Genomic DNA, 26,991 nt, shown 5'->3' on the forward strand with positions numbered 1-26,991 from the left:
TGCACGAAGGCGCTGTTTATTTCATTAGTGGTTTATACAACATATTTTAAATCAGCAGTTATCAACTGACCTCATAATCCCAATGCATAATCATGTATTAAAAAAAAAGTTTCCCCCAGTAACTGAAAAAGGTAACAAAACAGCACCGTACAAATTATACAATTATATGCACATGATAATCTACAAGAATCAAACCTTATATTTTTTAAATAAAGGCAGTTGAAGAACAGTAAGTAACACACATGACAGCTGCAATAGATATATACAGAATCATACAATAAAAAGGATAATTTTAGTTTGCAAATGTAAAATCATAAGAGAGTGACAATTATTCTCTTTTCTCCAAAACCACACTTTTTTTCAGACGCCATGAAAATTCTCATGTGCTGTTGGCACATCCCATCCAGTAGCAGCATTAGGTTGAACCACAGGCTTTGTCTTTGTTTTTTTAGGGGCCCAAACAAGCGAGTAACCAGGTTTAACACGAGGAAGTGCAAGCTTCAGCTTCAACACCATTTGTGTGGTGTTGCTGAAAGTACCACCCAAGTTATGGTCTGTGTTGTCCAAAACCATTTTCTGGTACATTATCTCACAACGGATTCCTTCCCGTTTGTCTTCCCTTGTTTTTCCGTCAAAGCGCAGCATCATTTTGTCAACATCCTGCTGTGTCTTGCATGGCCCTCCGTTTCTTTTCACTTTAGCTACAATGTAATCCCTATCGTTGTTCTCCACTCGCTCTTCCTGTACTTTCCTTACTTTCTTAATCTTGGGACTGTCGGCATCATTTTGGCCACTTCTTTGCCAACTGGAAGATTCATCAGAGCTGCTGTCAGAGGAACCGGATTGGTCATCATCTTCCTGAAGGTTCTTCTGTGAAGAGCGTTTGGAAGACTTGTCATGTTTTTTCTTCTTGATGGGACTTTCTTCTGCAGTGCTGAAAGGATATTTCGCCATCAAGGCGGAAAAGGTGCAACTTTCCAGTTGTGAGATCAGGTCTGGTGAAGGGATTTGACCAAACGTTCCTCCTGGCAGGAAATCCTTCAGGTGTTCCTCAGTGACAGCAGCAATCACCTTCACTATCCTTTTCAGGCAAGCTCTGATAAGGTCCCTATTAGTGTGCCACTGGCCACAGAAATGAAACACTCCATCAAAGATTTTCTCCTGTGATGGGTACTGCAGAAAAACATTTGTCTCAGCTTCAGGTTCTAGCAGTGTTGAAGGATCTTTGGACCAATCGAGGAACTTTTGGTACAGGGAGAGTATGTACTGGCAGAAGAGGGAGTAATCTCCGCTGCTATTCAGGAGCTGCCAGTAAGGACCGAGGACTTTGCAGTAAACAATGGCCAGGACACACACAAAGCTCTGAATCACAGAGTCATTAGCATCAGCAGCAACGCTCTCCAGAATAATGTTTGTGTCGTTTGTCATTGCAAGCAAATCAGAAAAGAACAGAGCCGTCTCTTTGTGATGGTGGATAAGACCCGCTGCAGCTTCGAAGTAGTTCTGGAATCGTTTTGATGGATTTACTGCAATTCTGGAGGGGTTTTTCTTTTCTTCGCAGAAAGCTACCCAGTGTTTCCTGTAGTTTTTCATGCCAGGGTTGGTTGTATTTAGGGTATCACAAGCCATGTGGATGTAGCGTGAAGTGGCACTTTCAGATAAATTCACAAAGCTCTTGAATTTTGAAAGTTTGTCCCGGCCTAGTTTCTCTCCGGTTGATAGAATGATCTCTTTCTCAAAGGCCATGATCTGCTGCTCCACAGCATCTTGCAAGTCAACAAGGAAATTGGCATTGTAGTTTAAAAACACAACGGGGTAAACAAGTGAAGGCTCTCCACAAAGTGTGTCTAGTTTTTGCTCAAACTCTGCCATGGCTCGATGCTCCTTGCATGTCAGAGCATACTGATTTTTGAGGAGATCCAAGCAAACTTGCTTGCATGCTTCGGTTTTCCCACCGTACATTTTGGACAGCTTTTGGACAGACAGCATTGCAATGTCAAGCAGAGTCGAGGTATCTTCTTTGTTATCTGATGTTTCTTCTCCACTGTTGGACTCGTCCAAATCCTCATCACTGTCATCGTTTACAGAGGCATCTTCTTTCACAATTATTTTCTTTACGTCTCTTCTCATGTTAGATTCCTCCCCTTCCATGATTTCATGGCTCTCGTATTCCTCCTTGATTATAACTTTTTCAAAATGGATGGTGTCGTCTTTTCTCATGCGCTTCTTCACAGTCACTTTGGGCATTTTCTTACGCACCAGTTCAAATGGACTTTGAAGCAGATTTTCCATCGCTGCATTCCTCCTGTGACTCCTTGTTTCATAATTGCGGTAATGCAGTTTTAACTTCTTTATCTTAGGTCTAAGGACTTTATATGCCTTTTGAAAATCCCCTTTCTTACAAAACTCAGGGTTGAAGTTTCTAAGCCAAGTCACTATAACAACTGGTGCAAGTTTCTCCCTGCTGACAAAGTTGCTCAACTCGAGAATCAGCCCATTAGTGACTTCTATTGACTGTGCTCGCTCACTAAAATCCCTGATTTCCAAAAGATGTTGCCGTTCAACTCCAATGCTGTCACATATTGGGCCAACAAAGTTAAAGTTGACGTCTGAATCAAGAAAGATTTGCCTTGCATCACTTCCCAGACTCAACGTGGTTGCGATGCCTCTTTCCACCAAACAACGAAAGTTAGTTGACCAATGACTCGGGAAGATTTTCATTAGCCAAGATACGATGGCAATCCATGGGAAATTATTGTCCTCTGTCAGAAGTCCTACTTGAATTAAAAGTCTGTTCTTGCACGGTGCACTTTCAAGCTCCAATCCTTCTCCTGATTGAGGACCAATGAAGTCTGCAACAAGCTTCCAATAGTACTCATCTCCTGAAAAACAGACAAATTAGCAAGTGAGCAGAAAAGTACAAAATGTAGGATTTTTATGGATTTAATTAATTTGCGCTTTCAATTTTGCGCTTTCAATTTTTAACCACGGAAGATGGAAACATTCTGAAAGGTTGTAATGCTATAAATATAAAATAATTCCAGAAAACTGTTCCCAAAGATTTGCAGTATATAGTGAATTTCATCATATCGTATCTTGATAACAATTTAACTACAAGTTGGGCTTACTTACGTTAAAAGCATGGTTAAAGTGTTAGACTTACTCAGATTAGCTTCTGTTACTGCCTCTTTACCACCAAGGGAGAAATCTTGGACATCCTCCATTGTGTGCTGTCTGAAAAGAGAGTCACCGTTCAAAAAAGAAAAAGGGGGCATCTTCATCATTCAGAAGCATAACCACACTAAGAAGAAAGGGGATGTTCATGTGTAACAATACTCGAAGTCTTGGTAAATACCCGGGTGTGTACAACCTTATGTCCACAATCATTTTTGTAACTATGGCTGTTTCCATGTATTTTAGATAAGGATCGTTTTTTTTGTATCAGTTTGTCACATATTTTTTCAATCCTGAAAAGCAAAGAAAACCATCCTGGAAACTACTACCAGTACAAATATAAAACAATAATGCTGTAAGACGGCATCATGGCATTAGTAAGAATAAGATTAACTTTGAAGGTTACAGTTCTTATAGTCTGTTCTTCTGAATGAGCAATAGGTGAAACTACACAGAAAAATCACACTTTCAGTGATGTTGTGGAGAAAGCAGAAGAATGCCTCCCCCTGGCAGTAGCATGCACAATAACACTATACTGAAGTTCTGTAGGAAAAGTCACTCATTACCTTGCCGGAAAAAAAGAGCTAAGTTCTAAACTTTTTCCAACATTTATCTTTTACATTAATGATGCTACATTTTATCTAAAGATTGTAATAGTTTGTACCAAAAAGTACATTTATATTATGTTGTAGAATGTTTCTCTATATAAAGTGGAAAAATATGAAACATCATAATTACAACAAATTACAGTGAAACAGACATCAGCGTCCAAACATTAGACAATAACCTATGTTACATTTTTTGCGCAGGGCCATTGTATTAGAGACAATATATTTGTTTAGAATGGTATACCTTATCAACAGGAAAATAAGTATACATCTGTTTATTATGAGCCACTATAGTTATGGGGTCTTATCCACTCAGGGGGCCCTTCTCACTTCGGTTAAATGGATTCCTTGCGTCCCTCACTTGCGTCGTTTCCCTGTGACTAGTCCCTCCCACCAGGGAAGCATGGAGAGATGCAAGGAAACCACGAGCATGGATGTATAATAAGAACTGGATACAGCGTGGGAGGCGGGGCCTCATTCATTCCTATGAGAGCTGCTCATTAGCGCATGATGATAAAATGGCCCAACTTTTGAGAGAGTGAAACGTCACAGATTACCCAGCATGCCTGAGAAGTACCCGTATGTGCGCTCATAGCGCATGCGCAACTTTAACCAAAATGCTCGTTCACATCAAGCACGTCAATTTGCGTACACGTAACCAGGGCCGTATCCAGGATTTCCTAAATACCGAGGTCCAAACATGTTAGGGGGGTTCGGGGTATACCCCCCGAGATTTTTGGGATTTTCATGATCTATTTAGGTGCTTTTTAAGTCCTGTGGGGGGTCACATATTGGATAATATATTGATTTCAACCCATGTCAGTGGGCTGACAATGTCAGCATCAATTATTTTTGAAAGTGTAATACATAAGAATCAGTTGATTGTTACTATTAATGATCTGGACATGGAGAAGAGGCTAAAATGATCACAACACATTGTCAACATTCATTTTCCATGTCTCTCTCCTTTCCATAACCTGCAGCCTCTCTTCCATCGTCTTGAGTCTCTCTGTCTTCTTCCTGTTCATTACTCTGTCCTCTACGCTTTCTCTTTGTTCAATCTCTCCCTCGTTGTTCACTGTTTGCTCCTCCTCACTTGTCGCTCCTGCCAGTGAATTAAAAGCAAGTCAGCAGTTTAGTTCATTTCACTTGTTCATTTGCATTATTTTTTTTATTTAAATCTGTTTCGTTTGATTCTCAAAAAGAGAACAAAGATGTAAGGAAATTGTGTTTTATACAATTGTATGTTATTATGACATCATAACTGTAATAGATGTATGTTTTAAAATGATGCCTATTGTAAATGAAGACTATTGTTATAGATGGGCTTATTAAGCCTACATTATATTTGTGTGACTGTACCTGCAGTTCCTCCCTGACTTCCATCTCTCTCTCTCTGCCTGTCCTGTCTCTTCCTTACCAAAGCTGAGCTTCGACTGACGTAGTCTTTTCATTATATCTGAGTCAATGTAAAAAGAAAACAATACAATGTTATATCTTCAATGTTTTACTCAAATTGAAATGAAAGAAAACCATTACAACGTTTGTTAAAAGGTAATCCTTCTGACATTGGATGAATGTAATTAACGTTAGCTCTCTAGCTAGTTTATTCACGCAATTTAAACCAAAGTATAGCCTAAAGCTGCAATATAAGTTAGTGTGCATGTTGTCGGACGTCCACTGACTAATGTAGAGCGTTCACACAGGATCTGTTGGTCATATGATGTCCTGATGAACAGGAACACAAGCAGCCCGATGGACTCAGATCTGTAGATACTTCATCACTCCTCCGCTGCTCCGGTACAAGTCCGGGCTGCGGTGGTTTGTTGATACATGTCGTCTTCTTCTGTTTGCTTTAACCGAGGCTACGTAGTTATGCAGCGCCCCCATCGCCAGTAAATGGAAGTACTACAAAGAACCCCTTTTAGTGCAATTATTTCACACGTTTTGTTATACACAGCTCGGAAAATATTACCGAGGTCCGGACCTCGGTGACCTCAATGGTAGATACGGCCATGTACGTAACAGCACCGCGCGTTCATGACAGCATGGTAATGGATTGTTGTTATCATGGATTTGATATGAACGAGGCGGCAGTTAGCAGCTAGCGGCTAGCTAGTAATGATGCTAATGTACACATCAATCGTTATGTACTTATATTACGCTGTAACAGGATCTAGTGATATCCAACAGAGCTTCATTTAGCATGAAATTATTATTGCACTGTATATATATATATATATTTATATACAGTGCAATAAGCTTCTTAGTGCAATACGAAGCTACAGGGACGTTAATAATGTCGGTAATATTAACTTTATTTAATACAACATTTACGGTACAAGATTTAATCATACAGCCCATGTATGATAATGAATTACAGCAAACATGTGCAATATATCCATTATTACAGCTCCGTGGGATGGCAGTAAGACGATATGGATCCGTTCTTATTGTGCATCCATGGGTAAAGATAAACGCAACTCACATTGGTTTCTCATACAGCATCTCTGTAAACTATGTGTATTCACTGAATTTCACTCTCTGCCTTTAACGGCTCGTTGTAGCTCCAATAGCTCCAGCCCCACCCTCCCTGTGAGCACAGTGTGCTCTGATTGGTCGGGACACGTAACATGAACGTGCCGGGCGGCGCGGTCCCGTGGGTTAGATGCGCGTTCATAATGCAGAGGGAAATAACTCTCAGAATAACGTTATTAGCACATTTTTACAACTTGAGGAACGAATGTTTTTAATAAGGGCTATACAAGTGTTCATACTGGGTAGTTTATTTAGTTAAAAAAATTTTATCCAACGAGTTACAGACCACTCTTTCCCCATGTAAGTCAATGGGAAAAAGTGTTTCCGGGCCTGGCAACCAAACGGAAGTGTAGTACCACCGTTTGGCCAGCACGAATATTTTCATGTGAGTCCGGCGCACTACCTGGGGGCTTGGAGGCAAGGAAACCACGAGAAGCACGTTTGTGATGACGCTGCACAGCTGATCGTCTGACAGCAGCTCTGTCCCCGTTATTTTCACAAACACCCCCGCCTCTGTTAGTGCACATTTACTGACACAAACATTTGTATCATCTGTTGTAGACCCAAATACATTAAATAAAATAAGAACTAATTCTCAAAAAAGATAAACGCCATTCTTAAAATTTATAAACGAACAATAGTTTGATTAATATTGATTAGAGTGCACAAAATAAATAAAAATAATTCAGAGAAGAAAAAGAGATATGTTATCTATCAAAACCCAGTTAGATTAACATTCATTGGATTGCACACTTTGTTTGTTTGGATATGTAGCAAATTAACATTTTAAATAGCACTTAATGACTGACTGAATGGAAATGACAATAAATGAAAATGTAAAACGAAAAAAGCGATCATGAAAATGTTTCCAAAAAATGAATAAATCTATTTTTTACCACTTTGTTGTTCAAATATATCACATATTTGTAACTAAATTATACATTAATTGAAACAAAACACAATATAAACTGAGGAGTGACTCCCGTGAGGTTCATGTATTTTCTTCACTCCGCTGGCAAACTGCTCTCATGTCAAGAAGCATCAGATCAGTGCATGCACTGCATCGTCCAATCAGTGAGCGATACACAGTAAGGGGGCGGGGCGAGTGTCTGAGGATTTCATCGAAGGTGGTTCCTCGGTTATAGCTCCTCGCTCATCCGGCAAAAATAAGGCAATTGGGACGCTACTCAAGATGGCGCAGACAAATCAACTTCCGGTGAGACCGAGGAGCGAGGAAATGAAAAATAAGAGAAGTGAGAAGGGCCCAGGGAGTCCCTCGTCTTGACCAGTACACCTGGAGAGCCTTATTAGCTGGGAGCACATACATTTTGCTTTTGCAAAAAATACTATAAAAAGGACAACACTAGATAATTTCCGTGATTAATTGTAAAAATAAACTTTAACTAAAAAAACATTAACACTCAACTTGCAAATGAGGGCTAATGCAACAATAGCTCTGCATGCTAATGTTAGCATTGTTGTGAGCAACTTGCTAGCGTTAGCACCAACTTTATGTACAGGAAATGTAGCATAATATACTGCAATAAATCTTGAATGATACCAGAGAATAAGACCTCTTTGCGTACTATAGCATTTACAAGTAATTTTAAATTGACAAGTATCAGTAAAAGTCGTTTAAAGTATTAGTTCTTCTTACCTCAAAACAACACCACCGTGCTTTTCTGAACCTCAGTACACAGCATTAGGGAGTCAAAACATGGACAGCAGGCTGGCCAATGATTGGATAGCTTTACAAAGGCGGGCTATACTTGAGGTCTCCACCAATCACAGGAGCGATGTGAAATGCATTGTGGGTATACTACAGAAGATGGAAGTAGCCGGTTGCCAGTGGTGTTGGTGAAGCAGCAGCAGGTATTGCAAAAATAGCAACGAATTCATTTGTACTTTTTTCTGTTGTGTGTGTGTGTTCATTTCGTTTGTTGTCAACGCAGTTGCACATGTTGTTCCACCTTTCCGCTACGTTATGTGCACGGTGGCTCGTCAACTTCCTAGATAGTTGCAACAGTAACGTTAGCTCATTACATTATGAGCTGGTATGATTAATTTAGCTTGCTAACAAATCAACGTTGCAATGTGCTCTTATAAGTAAATGCTTCATTAGTATTTAGCACCATACAGAACGCTGATGTTTATTTTATTTTATTTTTGCAGTCTTCTCTTTTATCACTTCATAGACATAGTTTGGATGTGACTAGCTTGACTAGCTTCCTTTTACAAACAATCGAGGATGCGCACGCACATTGACACATTTATTAAATAAGTCTGTTAGTTACACGTTACATTTCCATGTATTCCTGCTGTTTCCTTGATCAATATTGCAGCAGCACAGTTTAAAAACAAAATATACCATTCACCCCACATAACTTTGCTGGTCGATTTTACGAAACTCCCATAGTGTATATTCAGTTGTATTATCACTGGCCCCACCGTTGTAACCACTGGCCCGGAGCATTCGTCCAAAAAAAAAATCGACTAATAATGAAGAAAATTAACACATTTGTTGCAATAGTAATGTATGCACTAACTACATTACTACTTGTACTACAACATTTGAATCATCAGTTCTTCCTCATTTTCCTCAATTGTTCACATTTGGTTTATTAAAATAATGATATTGTGGTCATTGTTAAAAAATGTCTGCTATTATTATGAGTATTATTATTTGTATAATGCGCTTTCTGCCTTCCTGTCACTAGGAGTTAGAAATGTAATGGCTATAGATTAGAAACTTCATTATCCTGAACTGCTGGGACATTTCCCTATAGCCAATACCTTTTATATTTTCTACTCTTCACTTACTTGTCAGCATAGGTCGGCATTGATATACAGAGCCGACAGAAGACCATAGAGGCTTCTCAATTCTTAAATGTCCCCATCTCGACTCCTATCCTCGAGACTTAGTCCCGCCCACAGGAGATGCGAGCGGAGGACTGAGGAGGGGAACCGAGGAGAGAAGAGGGGAAGCAGCAGGCAGTTAGATAAATGAGAACTCCTCTCCTCTGAGCAGTCATTTTAAAGAGACGTCCATTAATGATGACAGGAGGCACAGCAGCCCTCTGTCTGATGGACAGATGTGTTCATGACAACTTATATATTTACTTTGAACAAAAAGTTGTATTAAAAGTAAGCAGAGGACACCAAACCAACTGAGACCCGTCTGTCCGCCGCATCTACGCACTGTACAACACACACACCTACACACTGTGCCACGCACACCTACAGCTCCTAAAGCATAATCAAGATACAGCCGTGTATTTTATTATGTGAAGCACTAAATGGTCTTAGAAAAATATGGACTCTTTGTTTGTAGATATCTACTAAACTAAAGCAAATAAAGAGAGTAGGTCTGTTATACTGAGTGATATATAATATACACACTGCTCTGCTTTCTGCACGGACCTCACAGCTGTTCTCACTGTAAACATCGTGTTGTGATGAGAGCAGTTTCTAAAATAATATCCAGGGGATGCATGCATAGCTGTCATTGGCTGAGATAAGTCCGGCCGTGCGTCACGCCTCCACCGTTCCCGGAAATGCATCCGCGGAGGAGCCGTGGAGGAACCATCAGTGTATCCTCGGTCATAGCTCCTCCAGAGAGCCTCCTCGACGCTCGATCCTCGGTCCTCTGTGTGCATTTAGAGAAATGAGATGTCCTTCAAAATGGCGCGCTGAAATTCATTTCCGGGTCACTACCGGAGGACCGAGGAGTCGAGGAGGGGAAATTTGAGTATTGAGAAGCCTCTCTTGTTTATATTGGCATCATATTGAGAGGTGCAGTGACGCATCCTAAAACTAGGAAGGAAGCTGCTGGTTCCCTCGACAAAAAATGGGATTTCTCCACAGGGTTTTGGAAAATAGCTGGAAATAAGGTATGTGGAAAACAAACCTGTTTGATAAATGCACGTTTTGTTCAGCCGGATAATCTCCACATGTCTACCCTACTTTTATAATTTCGAATCATAAATCTAATCGATAGATTATAAAAGGGTTTTAGTATGCGTCACTGCACCACTAGAAGCCAACTCCATCGATCAAGCTGGCTGAAACGTTTTTTGGCAATATGGCTTCGGCCTCTAAAGCTATCGCTATTGGGTAATCCCCCAGAGGAAATCAGCAAGGCGGCCAGCATGGCGCTCATTCTGTGGGCGTCCGTCGCTGTCTCCCAGGCGAGGATTTTCGCGTGGGTGACACAGATCCTGGCTGAAGAAGGCGTCTGTTACGGAGACGGCCAGAAAAGTGCTACTGGACGCTCCAATCAGCCCGGACGGGCTGTTCGGACCCCAGTTCCACGCTATGGTGGAGTCCATGAAGACGGCCGCGGAACAGGCGGACGGCATTCGCCAGCATGTACAGCTGGCTCCAGCTGGCTCCAGCTGGCTCCAGCCGGCTGAGCTGCCACAGCGGCACCAACGTCCGCAGCAGCCGTGGCGTCCACGCCGGCCACAGGAGGCCGCAAGCGGAGAGACGCCCACAGCAACCGCCTCGGCGTCAGACTCGCCCTTCGGCGGCTGCAGGGGCTCCGTCCCACGTCTCCGCTCCCCCGCCACCCCAGAGACAGGGTCTCCCGGCGGCGGGTCAAAGGGGATTGAGGCTCCCCCGCTCCTGGTCTGCTCCGCGAGAGCCTCCGAGGAAGCAGAGCCGGTAATTAAGCCAGCTGCCACTAATCTGTTGATTAAGTAGACAGCAGGGCTCCCTGCAGAAGCCTGCTGGTTTTAACCTATCGGTTAATAACCTGCAGAGCTCGCGGCATTCCTATGTCCGAGATACGCCTCCTACACACGGTCATAATAACCCATGAGCGCCGTTATAATGCTTCATGTGGGCAGCACTGCACACACCTCCATCCATCCCCTGAGCATGTACGAGCCTCATGATGAGAGTCGGAGTGAGACGCAGCATGTGGAGGCCCCCGCGCAGCCCTTTCGGTCCAAGCACACCTTGGGTTGCGTCACGGGCAGCGGTGGCAGGGGCTCTGGCGTGGCTCGTCACCATGACGACAAAAAAAAACACATCTCGAGCATGTGCGCCCGCTCTCAGAGTTTTTCTCAGAGTGGCAGCGCGTGGGTCTGATGGACAGATGGATGAGCAGGCTGATCAGCAGAGGATACGTCCTGCAGTTCGCCTTCCCCCCCCCCCCCCCCCACAGTTCAATGGGATACAGGAAACACTCCTGTCCTCCCAGAAGCTATGTCTTGCGCTCCAATCTGAGCTGCTGGAACTCCTGTTGAAAGAGGATATTTCCAGGGTTCCTCAAAGGGATGAAAATCAGGGGTTTTCACTCCCGTTATTTTTCTAATCCCGAAAAAGACTGGGGCAATGAGACATCCTCGATCTGTCAGTATTCCACATGCTGATGATCAAACAGGTGCTGGAATGTGTTCACCAGGACGACTGGTTCACTTCCACCTGAAGGATGCATACTTCCACGTACCCATCATCCCAAAACACAGGAAATTCCTGCGTTTTCTCATTTCAGGGAATATCAGACCAGACAATCGTCTGCCGTTCGGATATTTCCTGGCTCCTCCCATTTTTGTGTAGAGAAGGCTGGAGCCACTACACAGAGGAGGGACGAGAGTGTGGTTTTCTCTGGACGACCTGCTATTTGCTGGCTCGCTCCAGGGAGGAAGTCGCTTTACAGACGGTACATCTCGTATCGCATCTGTCAAAGCCTGGGTTTCATAATGAATTGGAAGAAGAGCTGTCCTCTTCCCTCTCAGACAAACGGTTATCTTGAGTGGAATTAAACTCAGCCAGCAGAGCGCGGCTCTCGCGGCAGCGAGTGGAGGAACTGACAGCTCTCCTCCGGCATGTCACAACCCACACTGCCCTCTACGTGACGCAGCTGCTTGGCGTCAGCTGGTCACGTGATGATCCCCTTGGGTCTCTTCCAACAGGGGGACACTCCAGAGGTGGTTCATTCGCTGCAGAAGCCTGCTGTTTTTAACCTATTGGTTTATAAACTGCAGAGCTTGCGGCATTCCTCTGTCCCAGATATGCCTCCTACACACGGTCATAATAAATCCACGAGCACCGTTATAACGCCTCGTGTGGACAGCATACACACACCTCTCATCCTCTGGGCGTGTGTATGGACCTCATGATGAAAGACGGAGTGATATGCAGCGTGTGGAAACTCCCTCGCAGCCCTTTTGCCTCACGGGCAGCGTGGGCGATGGCGTGGCTCGTCACCATTGCGGCACATCACAGAGAAGCCTCTCCCCCCAGCAGTTCCGTGGGATACAAGAAACACTCCTGTCATCCCAGGAACAGTGTCTTGCGCGGTTTTTACTCCCGCTATTTTTCTAAATCTCGGAAAAGAACGGGGGAGTCGCCCCGTTGCTGTACAATCAAACGTGTTGATTTGCACAGACAACAGGCCACGGCTATGGAAGCAGCCTACCTCAATCGCCAGGGAGGAGTACGATCTGCGCAGCTTCTGAACGCAGCCAGGCGGCTGCTGTTCTGGGCGCGCACACACGTTGCTCTCCATCAGAGCAATGTATATTCCCGGCGAATTGAACCGAGGGGCTCGCAGAACGCAGCAGCCGTTGTATGCGAGGAGTATGGAGACTCAGACCTGTGTCACGCACACTGGCGCCTCTGTGGGATGTGGCTTTGGTGTTACACGCACTAAAGCAAAGCCCCATTTGAACCTGATCAGGTTCCCCTTAAACTGTTATCAGCCAAGGTAGTACTGCTTTTGGCTCTAATAGCAGCGAGAAGGGTGAGTGATTTGTCTGCTCTCTCTGTGGCTCCGTCATGTCTCCGGATCTAAGGAGATGGCAGTTCAGCTGTTTTACGCCCTAACCCGGCTTCATGCCTAAGGTCATCACAACTCTTTTAGGTCAAGAGTGATCACCCTGGCTGGCTTCTTTCCCCCTCCTCACAGGTCGGAGGAAGAAGCCACGTCTCATCTCCTCTGTCCGGTGTGCACGCTGTCGTGCTATGTGGCGCGCACGGCGGCCTGGCGCCGTTCTCAGCGCCCGTTTGTGCACTATAGAGAGCGCTCGATCGGGCAACCTCTGTCTGCACAACGGCTGTCACACTGGCTGTGTGAGGCTGTGTCGCAGGCATATGTCTCCTCTGGGGTGGAGCCCCCGGAGAGTAAGGCGCACTCCACCAGAGGAATTTCCTCCTCCACGGCTTTGCACGGAGGAATGTCAGTGGAAGATATTTGCACTGCTGCATCTTGGTCTTCCCCCTGTTCATTTATTCATTTGTATTTGAGGGATGTCTCCCTTTCATCTCTGACGCACCCTGTACTGGGTGTCCCGTCAGAGTGAGTGACGTCAGGGATCCATCTGTGCGCCTCTCGGCACGCGGAGAGCGGCCCTTTTTCCCTCTTATAGGAGGGATGTTCCTTTTTCCTCTGACACACTTTGTACGGAGTGCCTGGTCAGAGTGAGTGACGTCAGGGATCCAGCTGGGCGCTCTCCTACCTGTCTGACACGCAGAGAGCTGCTGTTCCCCCTCTATGATCGCTGGACAAGGTGGGACCTTCGTCTCTACTTTCTCACAGCGGCCGGTATGTATTGTTCCCAGCCTTCACCCCGTCTGGAAGATAGGCATGTTTTGCTATGTTCCAGGGATGGTGATGCGCCATTACGCATGGCCCAACAGGCAGGGGGTGTTATTGAGCAGGTGTGTCTGTGCTTCTAGTGCCGGGCGGACCCAGTGGGGCGCAGACTACATCATGCTTCGCCCTTAACCCAATAGCGATAGCTTTAGAGGGCGAAGCCATATACGAAATAGAACTGAGGTTACCTACTGTAACCCCAGCTTCTATGAGTAAATGGCGCAGCCCTCTAAGTGCTGGGCCCCACTGGCTCTACGAATAGCTGAAGAAAAATTATTTTGTATGGGAGCAGATTGTCGGGCCTCCTTCCTATTTATACCGGAAGGAAGCCCGAGGGTGGGGCCCACCTTGCGGGTGGTCGTGGACTACAAGTGTTTCAGTACTGCGCGGGGGCGCAGGGGGATTACCCAATAGCGATAGCTTTAGAGGGCTACACCATTTACTCATAGAAGCTGGGGTTACAGTAGGTAACCTCAGTTGTAGCGTTAATAAACTAAACAATTTAACAACATTGCTAGTCAAAATACCACAGGACAATTTTTTTTTTTTAAAGCAATATTTTTAGTGGCCGGAGCGGGCAAGTTGGAAAGTACGTTATGCTGGCCCGGGGTGTCTAATGGCACATTTCCACTGCAGCGGGGTAGCCCCGTTTAAGCGTCCTCGCTCAGGCCTCGGGCTGCCTCGCTGGCCGTCCGAGGCCGTGGCGCACATCCATTACAGTTTAGGACCTGGGGTAGCAACGCAGTGTAGGCGGGGCGATCGGCATTTTTTTTTTTTTTCACATTTCGAGTTGTTCCGTCGAGCTCCCGCTGGATTTTATCATCCCCAATGAGATGTAGGAACGTCGTCACCTCTTCTGTGCTTTTCTTTGACGTTGCCATTTTTGTAGCTCCTCCGTGTATAAAAATGCTGCAAGCTTGCTTCTAGATATGCGACGCTAGGGATGAACTCGCGCGCGATCTTGTAACGATTCTCTCTGACCAATCAGCAGTCGAGAGTGTTGACGTCACTAGTTCAGCCCTGGCCTGATAGAACCACAATTTTATGGGGGCGGAAAAAGTACCCGCTAGCCGGTGCTACGCTATATGGAAAGGCCACCAAAAACTGACCTGGACGAGGACGATTAAGGACGCTTAAACGGGGCTACCCGCTGCAGTGGAAATGCGCCATAAATAGTGCTTCCGGGCCAGCGGGCCATTTATAATGTCGAGCCCTGATATTAATAATACAATATTACAGATACTTGAGCAATGCAACATGATTGGAACCCAAAAACATAACATAGACAAATGTAATAGCCTTATTTTCCAATAATGTGTACACATACAAGGAATTTGACTGGTCTTCTTTTTTACATTACTCTTTATGTACTTGCACAAAAATAGACATAACATTCAGGAACAAGGACAACAAAGGTTAAGGTCAGACAGGACTATTATGTAGACAAGTATGCGAACAAATTGTTTAATAACAGTAGCCTATATATAAATATAAAAGCACAAATGACCAACACTAAAATAAAAGTGTTCTGTTGTAAATTAAACAAATCGCTCAACAGAGTAAATACTAAACACAGAGTGAAGAATCATTATTTACAGTTTGTGTGCATGTCCATATACCGTGTTTGTTTAAAGCATGTTGGATTTATGACACTATATGCAGGATTCTGCTCTATTGTACGATCCCATTTAGCTGACACACTATTATATTAGCATAAGCTTTATTTATTAAGAAAGTTCTTAAAACAAGTAAATCACTAGATATGATTGCAATCTCACAAGTTACTCTGGATTTACATCCATCCACTGCTGCTTGTCTTACCATTCTGTATATCATTCTTATCTACAATAAGTCACCCACACAGATACAGACTAATCTTATTTGTTTTCTTTTTTTCAGAAGCCGATATGTTACTTCTCAGCCACTGTGGTTATTTGACAAAAGCTTCTGATAAAGACTAATTATTAGTACACGATGGAAGCAGAGGCTCCAACCCACAGTGAAAGAAGTGAAGACACCACACCGAGCACATCAAGTACATCAGGTCAAGGAGAAGACGGACCAAAGACCAAGAAGGCATCTCTGAAGAGGACCACTAGTAAACCTACAAATGCAAAGGCCAAGAAGCGTAAAAAGGCCAGAGTCTCCCGGCCTGTCCCGCTGGGCTACACCGTGCATCAAGGGGAGGATATGCTTCTGGTCATATCCAGTTCCACTTCTCAGTACGACGGCTCGGCTTGGACCCCCCAAAAGAAGGGAAGCAAAAAAAAGAAGCTGACTAAAGGAAAAAGAAAAGCTAGTCAGATTAAGAAAAAAAAGACAGTCCGTCCCAAACCTAAAGTGGCAAATAATCCTGTTGTGAAGGAAAAAGAGGACACTAATCTGTTTGTACCACAGAAAACAACAGACCACAGATGGGGTCAGAGTCTCCCTGAGGAGGTGCTAGTCAGTATTTTTCAGATGGTGGTGGTCCAGGATGGCGCTGTACCATTTCTATGCAGGTAATAAACACATATTTGATTTGATGTAGCTTAGCTTAGTGACTACTCAAATATCTAATAAAAAATGCTGTCGTCCAAATCTATAACTCCAAAATGGTTGTTTAACTTGAGAAAATAAATAAATTAGGATTGCCATCATCATTTACATAATTGTTGAAATGACAGATTATCACATAATTTAAGATTTGATCCATTTAATGTCACATTTAATCACAATTTCAAAGAGATACATGTGAAATATTATTATAGGCCTGAACAGTCAATTGTGTTATACAGTATACAATTCCACATGTATTTAATAAAATACCATAGAAAAAACCCCATCAAATGCTTTGGGGCAAAAAAACTGGACAATGCATCCATCCATCGTTCTCCCGCTTATCCGTGGTCGGGTCGCGGGACAATGCAGTTTGACTTTAATTGATTTTAATGCAATGATGGACTAATATAATACTGAGTACTTATTTTGTTGTTGCTGCTGTTTGATGTAATGGTGGTTGCCTAGTCATACTTTTATGTATGTAATGCATTTTTTGCTGTTCCATTTATTATTATTGTTTATTTCAGACCAAACTAACTTTTCTTCTGCTGTTCTGGTTCAGGGTGGGACGAGTTTGTCGTTTGTGGAACGCTGCTGCCTCCAGTCCGGTCCTGTGGCGTAAAGTTACTGTGGGTCACTGCTGGATTGCACCAGGGAAAACCCAGCTACCTAAAACTGAGATGAAGATTAAGGAGACTTTTGACTGGATGGCACAGAACAGGTCTGCATTTGTAGTGACTATAAACTGTTATTTAGTTTGTGCTTGTAGGTCTTGTATTTTTCGATATGTTTTAAAAAAAATTATAAAATGTAGTCGTTGTTCTTTAGATTCTCTCAGCTACGAAACTTCTCTCTCTGTCACTGGAAAAAGAATGTCACCTATGCAGTGGAGGTAAGTCACCAACACTAGATATCTGTCTTTTATGTCATAAGCTTCTTAACTGCAAAGATTATTCAATAAACCAATCAGTTGAGAAATCAACCAGGCTTCTATTTTGATAATTATTTAATTGTTTCTATCACTTTTTATCTAAATACTTGCTGTTTTTAGTGTCTTAAATGTGGTTCCATTTTTGTCATATATCCAAAAAGCTAAAGATTCTTTTTGAGTGTTTGAATATCTACTACATTACCTTGGGCACAGTCTGACATTTTAAAAACAAAATGTCCATTTTGAAAATAATCATCAGGTGCGTCAATTATGGAAGTAATTGTTAACCAAATCCAATAAACTGTATTTGAATAGTTTTGTTCTAAAAAAAAAAAGTGTAACAAAGTATGGCCCAGTTTGGAGTAGTCATTTAAAAGCATTTTTGTTACAAAATATTGTCTGATAATTCATAGGATGCCGTCTTTATCATCGCATGTTGTATTTACCCTATGTTTTTCTGCTCAATGAAGGCTGTGTCGCAGTTTTGCCCCCAACTCCGCTCCCTCAAGATCTCCTACTGTACAGGCCTGGCAGTGACAGCCTTCCACAGCCTCGGTCTGCACAGCCAGTCTCTGCAGGGCATAGATCTGCAGTACTCAGAGGTATGTCCAGGACCAGCTCAGCAGTTAAATTAGTTTCACTGTAAAAACAACATGTTAGTGGCGGATGCATCCTATAATTTATTAGATGTTGTCATCTTTAAAAGCACCATTAACCCCATGGTCAAAAATACACATTTTAACACTTACTTGTAGTTCTTTTTGTCAGTCAAGATTGTTTTGCTGAGTGGCCATGTTGAGATATCGGCATTTGAGATGTATTTCTTATATTGGAACACGATGTCACTTGGCAGCAAACAAATACATTTGAAGAACTAAAAAGCAATGTTTCTTTCCAGATGACCTGGTAACTCAATATTTAACAGACCTTGTTGTGGGAGCAGTTAAATCAATTTTGCATTACAATAAAATATCCAACTATTAGGCTGCAATCATACCACTCATCAGAATGTAAGACGTGAGTTTGGGCTGCAACAGTGAGGACGGCAGGGGGATGCTGGAAAAAGCTGCAGAGAGAAAAGATAAAACTAAGCTAAACACCGCCCTCCCTGGCAGCGGTGACAACATTACTTGCGATCAATGAGGATCTCATAGGTTTACCAAATGAGTCACCCTCAATACTGCTGTACAACCCTGTGCTCACCATAACAATGCCTGATTTAGTTTGAATGCAACTGTAGACATTTATGAAAGTGTCAGGACCGAGTGAAATATGAAAAACATGAGACTTCAAATGATGTATGGTAATTGTCCAATTACCAATTCCCACCACCTGCTTGGTATTACATTTCTAAATAAACCTTTTTTTGTAGTTTCAGGTTGAGGGGCTCCTGGAGTATCTTGAAAATCATGGGAGCCAGATCAAGCAGATTCTGTTCACTCATGGAATAAAGAATGACAGACTTCTGTCAGCGATCACCGTAAGTCACACCTAGCCTTCCAGCTATGTTGTTTGAGTGTATGCAATACACATAGACCTGAAGCCATGGAGAGCAGATACACTTGTTACTCTCAACATATTGGATTTGTTATTTCAGAAGGGGAGCTGTCCTGATTTGGAGTTGTTGGAAGTCAACACAAAGCTAGACAGTAAAGATTGTGAACTTCCAATTTTCATCCACGCACTACAAATGGCATGCCCTAAACTCAAGGTAAGAAAATAACCTAAAGCAGTTTTGGACTGCTGGTCAGACAATACACAAACCATCACTATTTTATGACATTTTAAAATCAACATGATTTATGGAGGAAATAATCGGCTGATTATCCATTGGAATAATTGTTATTTGCAAGTTCAGTTTTACATTTTAGCCGCTTGTTAGCGATAAATGTTTCACTCTCCTTGCTACCTGCCACTGAACAATAAATGAGTATACCATTACATTACATTAGTATACCATATGTGTTTACATTGTTTACCCATGAAACTTGCACTTTTATTGTAATTCCCATCAGACCTTCCGGATGCTGAATGTGAGGCCCCTGCATAAGACGATGCGTAATAGTGCAGATTCAACATTAGGCTTCCCGTTACTGGAGGAGCTGTGTATCGCTACCACCTCTTATTCCTACATGACTGATAAAGATTTGTGGGACATCCTGTTTGGCTCCACCAGGCTGCGGGTGCTGGACCTGCGAGGCTGTTCACGAATCACACCATCCGGTCTCTCATCACTACCCTGTCTTGGTACGCTTAACTCATGTGATACATATTTAGTTTATTTGTTGATTTGGCGTTACAAAAAGCTCTTTATTGTTCTCATACTGTCTGTGCTGCAGCACCTCTTTTCACCCTCTGTCTGAAACTAGAGGCCTGTACTACGAAGCCGGTTCAACCTAACCTGGATATGTTTGAGTTAGCCGGTTGGTCTAATCCAAAACATACGCGCTCTCGCTAAACGGTCCTACGACACGGATATCAAGCGGATCGCTCAAGCCAGCCATGTCCTATCTAGTTAGGTGCGCGTTCACATGAGAGGGGTGGTATTTGGAGCATTTGACCAATCACAAACATGGACAAGCGTACTGACAGCGCAGCGTCATACTTCCTGAATGAAAAGGGAACTTTAATTTTAATTTTTCCTTTATTTTATTTATCCCGGAATGTCCCATTGAGATACAAGATCTCTTCTTCCAGGGAGTCCTGACCAACACGGCACACAACAAGTTTCAACATAAAACAAGGGCATTAAACAAAAAACATACAATTCAAATATAAATACAGAAGGCCATTTGTGCAGTGGCAAGAAGCATAATCACATCAGCATCAGGTAAAACAGTTACATGTTTCATGAAGGGCTAATCGTAGCATACCTTTTAAAAGCATTTACAGTAGGAAGTGCCTCTAGACAAAGTTTTACTTGCAGCGTATTCCATAAAAAGGGAGCATAGTGGGAGAATGCAGCTTTACCAAGCTCTGACTGCATCAAAGGAACATTTAAAAGCATCCCATTGGCTGCTCGTCTGGTATTAAAAAAGCAAGTATAAAAGGACAGAAGTCTGGAGATATATAAGGGCAGCTTACCTAGCAATGACTTAAGGATAAAGATCAACATGTGTGATTGTCTTCTTTGGTACAGAGAGGACCATCCTAGGGACTGATACAAAGTGCAGTGGTGGGTGCGAGAGCCTGCACCCGTTACAAAACGTATAGCAGTATGGTACGCAGAATCCAGCTTTTTAAGCAGGGAGGAAGGAGCATGCATATAGATCACATCGCCATAGTCTAATACAGACAGAAAGGAACTCTGCACAATTCTCTTCCTGGCTTCAGACGGGAAACATTTCTTTAAACGGAAGAAAAAGCCCAGTTTAGGTCTAAGTTTTCTCAGTAGGTTCCCAATATGAACATCAAAGGCCATCTTTTCATCAATCCATATGCCCAGATATTTGTAGGATGCTACTTTGTCAAGGCATGTCCCTTCCAGTGTCAGAATCGGAGGGACAAGGAGTGTTGCAGTGTATTAAAAGCATCCTGTAGAATAATATTAGTCAAATATGAAGAAGTTAAACTTTAAACATCCATGACTTAACACTTGATCCAGGATCAAAGCCACATAGCTGCACCTGCAAGGTGAATACAGCTGGTAACAGAAAAAGTGTTTGAATGCATACATTAACAGGTTTAGGATATCACTAAGACACGATCTGACTTTAATTACATTTGTCTCGAGTGTTTCGTCAACTTAATGTGTTACTTAAAATAATACTTCTGCATACAGCATGTGACACTGTGAGTGTTGCACGGCCAGATACGGCTCAAGAAGCTGACTCGGATAAGGAAATTATACATTATGATGTGATATGAATGATAATGGGACACATCGACGTCTGCACTCACAGTGCCGCGGACTGTACTTAATGTTACTCTGATCCGGTTACTTATGTTGTGGCAGATATTTAAGTAAGCTTTCTTAACGCTAATGTTATAATAGTCAGATTGCTCTGAAGATGGGAGGTGATATTCTAATAATGTTCACGTTCACACAGTCGGTGATTTTTGCCGGCCGTCTTTCCTGCAACGGCAGCTTTTCTGTATTTCCTTTCCCCTGTAATATGACTTGATCGCTTTAAACTCCGCACACTGAGCTCTGATTGGTCAGCAGGTGGTGCTTTCACTGAGTTGCTCTCTTATCCTGGAACCTAACCTGCTCCGGAGCAGGCTAGCCGTTCAGCATAAGTTACCATGGAGATCTAGCCCGCTAAGAAGTGAACCAGTGTCGTAGGACCGGAAATCCAGAGTTTTCCCTGAAGTTAGCTCGCTAAGCGAAAATCCTGCTTCGTAGTAGAGGCCTCTGAGCCCAGTCTGCTCTGATTTGTTAGCTGGCCGGCTCTGTTGTGATTGGTCAACTTAGAGATGTCCCGCCTCTTAGTTTATCAAGTACAATGTGTTAAGAGCGCTATATAGCCAATAGAAGCGCTAGTGTTACATAGTGACGTCATTATGTTACCGAAGTAAACAAGACCAATGGAGACATTTCAGGCAGGGGCAGGGGGGAAACTCCATCTGGAGGGAACACAGGGACTTTAACCTTTGCAGATAATTGACATGCAGAAAAAACCTATATAACACACTACAGGAACATAATAACTCAAAAAGCTTTAAGCAAGATTTACATTGGGAACTAATTATGATAGGCTGGTCTTTTCATATGAAATCCACAATGACTTGAACTATTATTGATGAGATGAAATACCCCTTTTTTATACTTATATTTAAGCACATTTACAAAGGAATGTTTATTATTTTTAAGTTCCTAATACAATAGCCTGCTGTGTTCTTAATATCAGATCTGAGTGTCATTAAAAACCCAATTTATTAATTAATACTCCTTTATTTTGCTGTGATTTGGCAGAACTGGAGTGTCTGTTCTGGGGACAGTATTTCTGCAGCAATGTTGGGTTATCATCACCGAAGAAGGAGCTTCACATGGTCACCCAGAAATGGAGTCGAACACTGCAACAGCTTGACATTGCAAATCAGCTCTTCTCCGAGGAGGACCTGGAGATAGCCATGAGTCACCTCGCTCAGGCCTCACAGGCAGATACCCTCCATTCACTGAACCTGAGTGGGACCAGGATCACACCACCTGCCCTCAGGTACTTAATGTATAGTTTGTCTTGACTCTACCAGTCCCATTAATCAAATAAACGTTTGACAATCACATCATCAGAACTGATCATGAATCCAGCATGACATTTGTAAATCTTGAGTATTGCAAATTTAGCATTTTCATTATCTTTCCAAGGGTTTCACAAAAAATAAATTGGTGTCTTTGCTTTATTTTGCAGGCTTGTCGTCGGCCAAACGACGGCTCTTGGCTACCTTAACCTTTCATCCTGCCGCTATCTTCCAAGAGGAATAAAGAGAATTTACCGTGGCCAAGAAGACATTCGCCAGCTGCTGGACAAACTGTAGTGGTTTTCACATTTATTCGGGTTTCAAAAATCAGAATCCGAAAGGCTTATTTCAATGTCTTAAAAACACACTTCCTCATGGATTGTTTTTTAAGGAATGTCGTCAATAACTGTTTGATATTAAATATAAAACTTTAAAGTTTGTAATACTGTCCTTCCACTAGAGGGTGCTGCACTTTTAAGCTTAATTTACAGAATGACCAAATGCTTTCTTGCTGCATTCACATATTTGTTACGGATATACATTTAAGTGTTTCCAATTGAGACATATTTCACACTCTTGTTTGAAATAAAACATGTTTTTCATTGTATTTGCTTTATTGTTGTTGAACAGAAATGATTATGGGTGAAGAGTTGTCCAACATGTGTGGACTCTTCAATCAGGAAATAATTTTAAAGTCTGTTGTTCAATACACATCAACTTCCAAAAATGTCAAAATATATATTTCATTTGTTTAGTTGGCCATATAATGAAACAGTTTCAACAAAACATAATTTACAATAATACAGAAAGAGCAGGGCTGACTTCAAATGAAAGCAAAGTATAACTTAATTAAGAATTAAGTGTTCATCTTTTCGGCCTAAATGGTAACATATCTAAGTCTAGCTTCTATAGGCACAGCTTAACTCCATCTACCCACATCAATATACGATAATGCAATTCATAATTCCCACAAATCCAATCCAACTTTATTTATGAAGCACTCTAAAACATCCAGACCCAAGTGCTGTGCAGAAGAATACAAAATCCCCAAAAAGTATTGCAAATCTAAGATTTTATTTCCCAGTGACAGCCTTGAATACAGAAAACAAAGATTTAAAAACAATATGCTGTATTTTAAGTGTTTATCTATGTAAGATCTGTATGTATATTTTGAGAAAATAGATGATTTCATCAGTTTAATAGAGTTTTACGGCCACTAAATTCAACATTTCTCAAAGTTGATTTATTTTGAGGGGGGTTAAGAATGGCTAAATTCCAAAGTGGAGTTGTGTCAGTGTCACTGGTTTTGTGGGTGCTGGTTCAAATAATCTACACTCCACAACAAGCAGTTGTAACTGAAGCATTATAGGTAACAGTAGTTGGAGAACTACAGTCTGCGTGTATTTGTCTCGTGTTTCAACATCCTGCATTCTGTTGAGTAAAAATCTAAGAATGCATGCACAACAGAAAATAAAATGCATGAAAAAAGCTTTGGTTTCATTCACTTTCTCAATGATAGTAAACTGAGGCCTGTAATGGGATCTGTGACACACCTCTCCACCAGCTGAAGATATGTGAGGTTCTCTTGAGTGTTGGGATCAAAGAAGCCCTTGGTGTCATCATCAGGGTCGGACAGGATCTGGTTCATTTCTTCATCAAAGTAACCTCTTGTGTATGCCACCTGTACAGGTACTCTGTGACTGTGCACTGGGTCAATTATGCCTCCAGTGGCAATTTGGGCTTCAAGGAGACGAATTCCATGATCTTTAACAATAAGATCTTTTTTCAAGGCTTGGAACAATGAAATTGTGTTTCCAGTGTGGGGATCTTTGTATCCTGTAACTGCCCTTTCTGCTGAAAGCAGTTTGTTTTTCCATTCGCTGCCAACCACTCTTTGAGATACAGCTTCTTCCACTGAAAGTTTCTTGTTTTTCACTGGGTCAATGACAAAGCCAGTGGCAGCTTGAGCCTCAAGTAGAACAAGAGTAGTACCAGGAGTTAGCAGGCCTTTGCTTTTGGCTTCATAGATACTCAGGGTCTCTTTAGTGGACTGCAGGTACACTCCTGCAATGCTGTTAGTTCCCTCTAAGTACTTTCGCACTGAATCCATTTCACTTACTTCTGTCACTGTGATATTTCCAGCTGTAAGATTGTTGTAAAGGTCCTCATTGATGATTTGTGATTTAAACAACTCACTAGCTGTGACGTCTTTTCTGATTCCATGGAAGTTTTGAACTTCAGTTGTCTCTGTGACTGTAGTCGTGATAGTAGATCGTGTGCTGCTGTCCACTTGTCTTTCTGGTGGTTGGCACATGACGATTGAGGAGGACGAGGTTGTTGTAGTCTGCGGCTCAATGATTGTCAGTATTATTTTCAGGAAGTGTTCGATTGTGATTGATCCAGACTTGTACTGTTGCACAAGCTCTCTCCTCTTCTCCTCAGTGATGTATTTGGAGTAGAGCAGATCCCACAGAGACACTGTCGTTCTTTGGTATTTTCCTCCCGCTTTGGTTGTGGTTGTAGATTTCAAAATGAGTTTTGTTGCCTCATCAACAAAGAAATACAACTCTCCTTTCTTTGCAATCACCAGTAAGCTAAGGCCTGTAATGGGATCTGTGACACATCTCTCAACCAGCTGAAGATATGTGAGGTTCTCTTGAGTGTTGGGATCAAAGAAGCCCTTGGTGTCATCATCAGGGTCGGACAGGATCTGGTTCATTTCTTCATCAAAGTAACCTCTTGTGTATGCCACCTGTACAGGTACTCTGTGACTGTGCACTGGGTCAATTATGCCTCCAGTGGCAATTTGGGCTTCAAGGAGACGAATTCCATGATCTTTAACAATAAGATCTTTTTTCAAGGCTTGGAACAATGAAATTGTGTTTCCAGTGTGGGGATCTTTGTATCCTGTAACTGCCCTTTCTGCTGAAAGCAGTTTGTTTTTCCATTCGCTGCCAACCACTCTTTGAGATACAGCTTCTTCCACCGAAAGTTTCTTGTTTTTCACTGGGTCAATGACAAAGCCAGTGGCAGCTTGAGCCTCAAGTAGAACAAGAGTAGTACCAGGAGTTAACAGGCCTTTGCTTTTGGCTTCATAGATACTCAGGGTCTTTTTGGTGGACTGCAGGTACACTCCTGCAATGCTGTTAGTTCCCTCTAAGTACTTTCGCACTGAATCCATTTCACTTACTTCTGTCACTGTGACATTTCCAGCTGTAAGATTGATGTAAAGGTCCTCATTGATGATTTGTGATTTAAACAACTCACTAGCTGTGACGTCTTTTCTGATTCCATGGAAGTTTTGAACTTCAGTTGTCTCTGTGACTGTAGTCGTGATAGTAGATTGTGTGCTGCTGTCCACTTGTCTTTCTGGTGGTTGGCACATGACGATTGAGGAGGACGAGGTTGTTGTAGTCTGCGGCTCAATGATTGTCAGTATTATTTTCAGGAAGTGTTCGATTGTGATTGATCCAGACTTGTACTGTTGCACAAGCTCTCTCCTCTTCTCCTCAGTGATGTATTTGGAGTAGAGCAGATCCCACAGAGACACTGTCGTTCTTTGGTATTTTCCTCCCGCTTTGGTTGTGGTTGTAGATTTCAAAATGAGTTTTGTTGCCTCATCAACAAAGAAATACAACTCTCCTTTCTTTGCAATCACCAGTAAGCTAAGGCCTGTAATGGGATCTGTGACACATCTCTCAACCAGCTGAAGATATGTGAGGTTCTCTTGAGTGTTGGGATCAAAGAAGCCCTTGGTGTCATCATCAGGGTCGGACAGGATCTGGTTCATTTCTTCATCAAAGTAACCTCTTGTGTATGCCACCTGTACAGGTACTCTGTGACTGTGCACTGGGTCAATTATGCCTCCAGTGGCAATTTGGGCTTCAAGGAGACGAATTCCATGATCTTTAACAATAAGATCTTTTTTCAAGGCTTGGAACAATGAAATTGTGTTTCCAGTGTAGGGATCTTTGTATCCTGTAACTGCCCTTTCTGCTGAAAGCAGTTTGTTTTTCCATTCGCTGCCAACCACTCTTTGAAATACAGCTTCTTCCACTGAAAGTTTCTTGTTTTTCACTGGGTCAATGACAAAGCCAGTGGCAGCTTGAGCCTCAAGTAGAACAAGAGTAGTACCAGGAGTTAGCAGGCCTTTGCTTTTGGCTTCATAGATACTCAGGGTCTCTTTGGTGGACTGCAGGTACACTCCTGCAATGCTGTTAGTTCCCTCTAAGTACTTTCGCACTGAATCCATTTCACTTACTTCTGTCACTGTGACATTTCCAGCTGTAAGATTGTTGTAAAGGTCCTCATTGATGATTTGTGATTTAAACAACTCACTAGCTGTGACGTCTTTTCTGATTCCATGGAAGTTTTGAACTTCAGTTGTCTCTGTGACTGTAGTCGTGATAGTAGATTCG

At 42.5% G+C, this 26,991-nt stretch overlaps 3 protein-coding genes across 6 annotated transcripts in view; 1 reads left to right on the top strand and 2 right to left on the bottom strand.

The window, feature by feature from the left end:
• Nucleotides 1-8,066, bottom strand: LOC117559317. 4 transcript variants are annotated; one of them, XM_034236030.1, is made up of 3 exons: nt 7,978-8,066; nt 3,164-3,234; nt 1-2,882 (listed from the first exon to the last, which is right to left on the bottom strand). In XM_034236030.1, exons 2-3 carry the CDS (start codon nt 3,222-3,224, stop codon nt 361-363), a joined length of 2,583 nt encoding a protein of 860 aa, XP_034091921.1. In that variant the 5' UTR covers nt 3,225-3,234; nt 7,978-8,066; the 3' UTR covers nt 1-360. The 4 variants fall into 4 exon arrangements, with proteins under 4 accessions (XP_034091921.1, XP_034091922.1, XP_034091924.1 ...); XM_034236031.1 differs by lacking the exon at nt 7,978-8,066 and adding an exon at nt 5,145-5,204; XM_034236033.1 differs by lacking the exon at nt 7,978-8,066 and adding an exon at nt 4,760-4,863.
• fbxl6 (F-box and leucine-rich repeat protein 6) lies at nt 7,573-23,180 on the top strand. Its single transcript, XM_034236034.1, has 10 exons — nt 7,573-8,192; nt 15,820-16,421; nt 17,024-17,182; nt 17,290-17,353; nt 17,863-17,994; nt 18,765-18,872; nt 18,990-19,103; nt 19,408-19,639; nt 22,308-22,551; nt 22,744-23,180. The coding sequence occupies exons 2-10, from the start codon at nt 15,895-15,897 to the stop codon at nt 22,868-22,870; spliced, it is 1,707 nt and encodes a 568-aa protein (XP_034091925.1). The 5' UTR covers nt 7,573-8,192; nt 15,820-15,894; the 3' UTR covers nt 22,871-23,180.
• eppk1 (epiplakin 1) overlaps nt 23,169-26,991 on the bottom strand; it is a 20,948-nt gene continuing 17,125 nt past the window's right edge. The window contains 1 exon segment of the mRNA XM_034236027.1: nt 23,169-26,991. Coding sequence (XP_034091918.1) covers nt 24,075-26,991 — 2,917 coding nt within the window. The 3' untranslated portion in view covers nt 23,169-24,074.

The sequence above is a fragment of the Gymnodraco acuticeps genome, unplaced genomic scaffold (assembly GCF_902827175.1).
Source record: "Gymnodraco acuticeps unplaced genomic scaffold, fGymAcu1.1, whole genome shotgun sequence".
Lineage (NCBI taxonomy): Eukaryota > Metazoa > Chordata > Actinopteri > Perciformes > Bathydraconidae > Gymnodraco > Gymnodraco acuticeps.

Coding starts and splice junctions, on each gene's coding strand:
- fbxl6 (XM_034236034.1), top strand. CDS start 15,895: ATGGAAGCAGAGGCTCCAACCCACAGTGAAAGAAGTGAAGACACCACA. Junction 16,422..17,023: donor GCTGTACCATTTCTATGCAG/GTAATAAACACA, acceptor GTTCTGGTTCAG/GGTGGGACGAGTTTGTCGTT. Junction 17,995..18,764: donor TAGATCTGCAGTACTCAGAG/GTATGTCCAGGA, acceptor CTTTTTTTGTAG/TTTCAGGTTGAGGGGCTCCT.
- LOC117559317 (XM_034236029.1), bottom strand. CDS start 3,284: ATGATGAAGATGCCCCCTTTTTCTTTTTTGAACGGTGACTCTCTTTTC. Junction 2,883..3,163: donor AGTAACAGAAGCTAATCTGA/GTAAGTCTAACA, acceptor TCTGTTTTTCAG/GAGATGAGTACTATTGGAAG.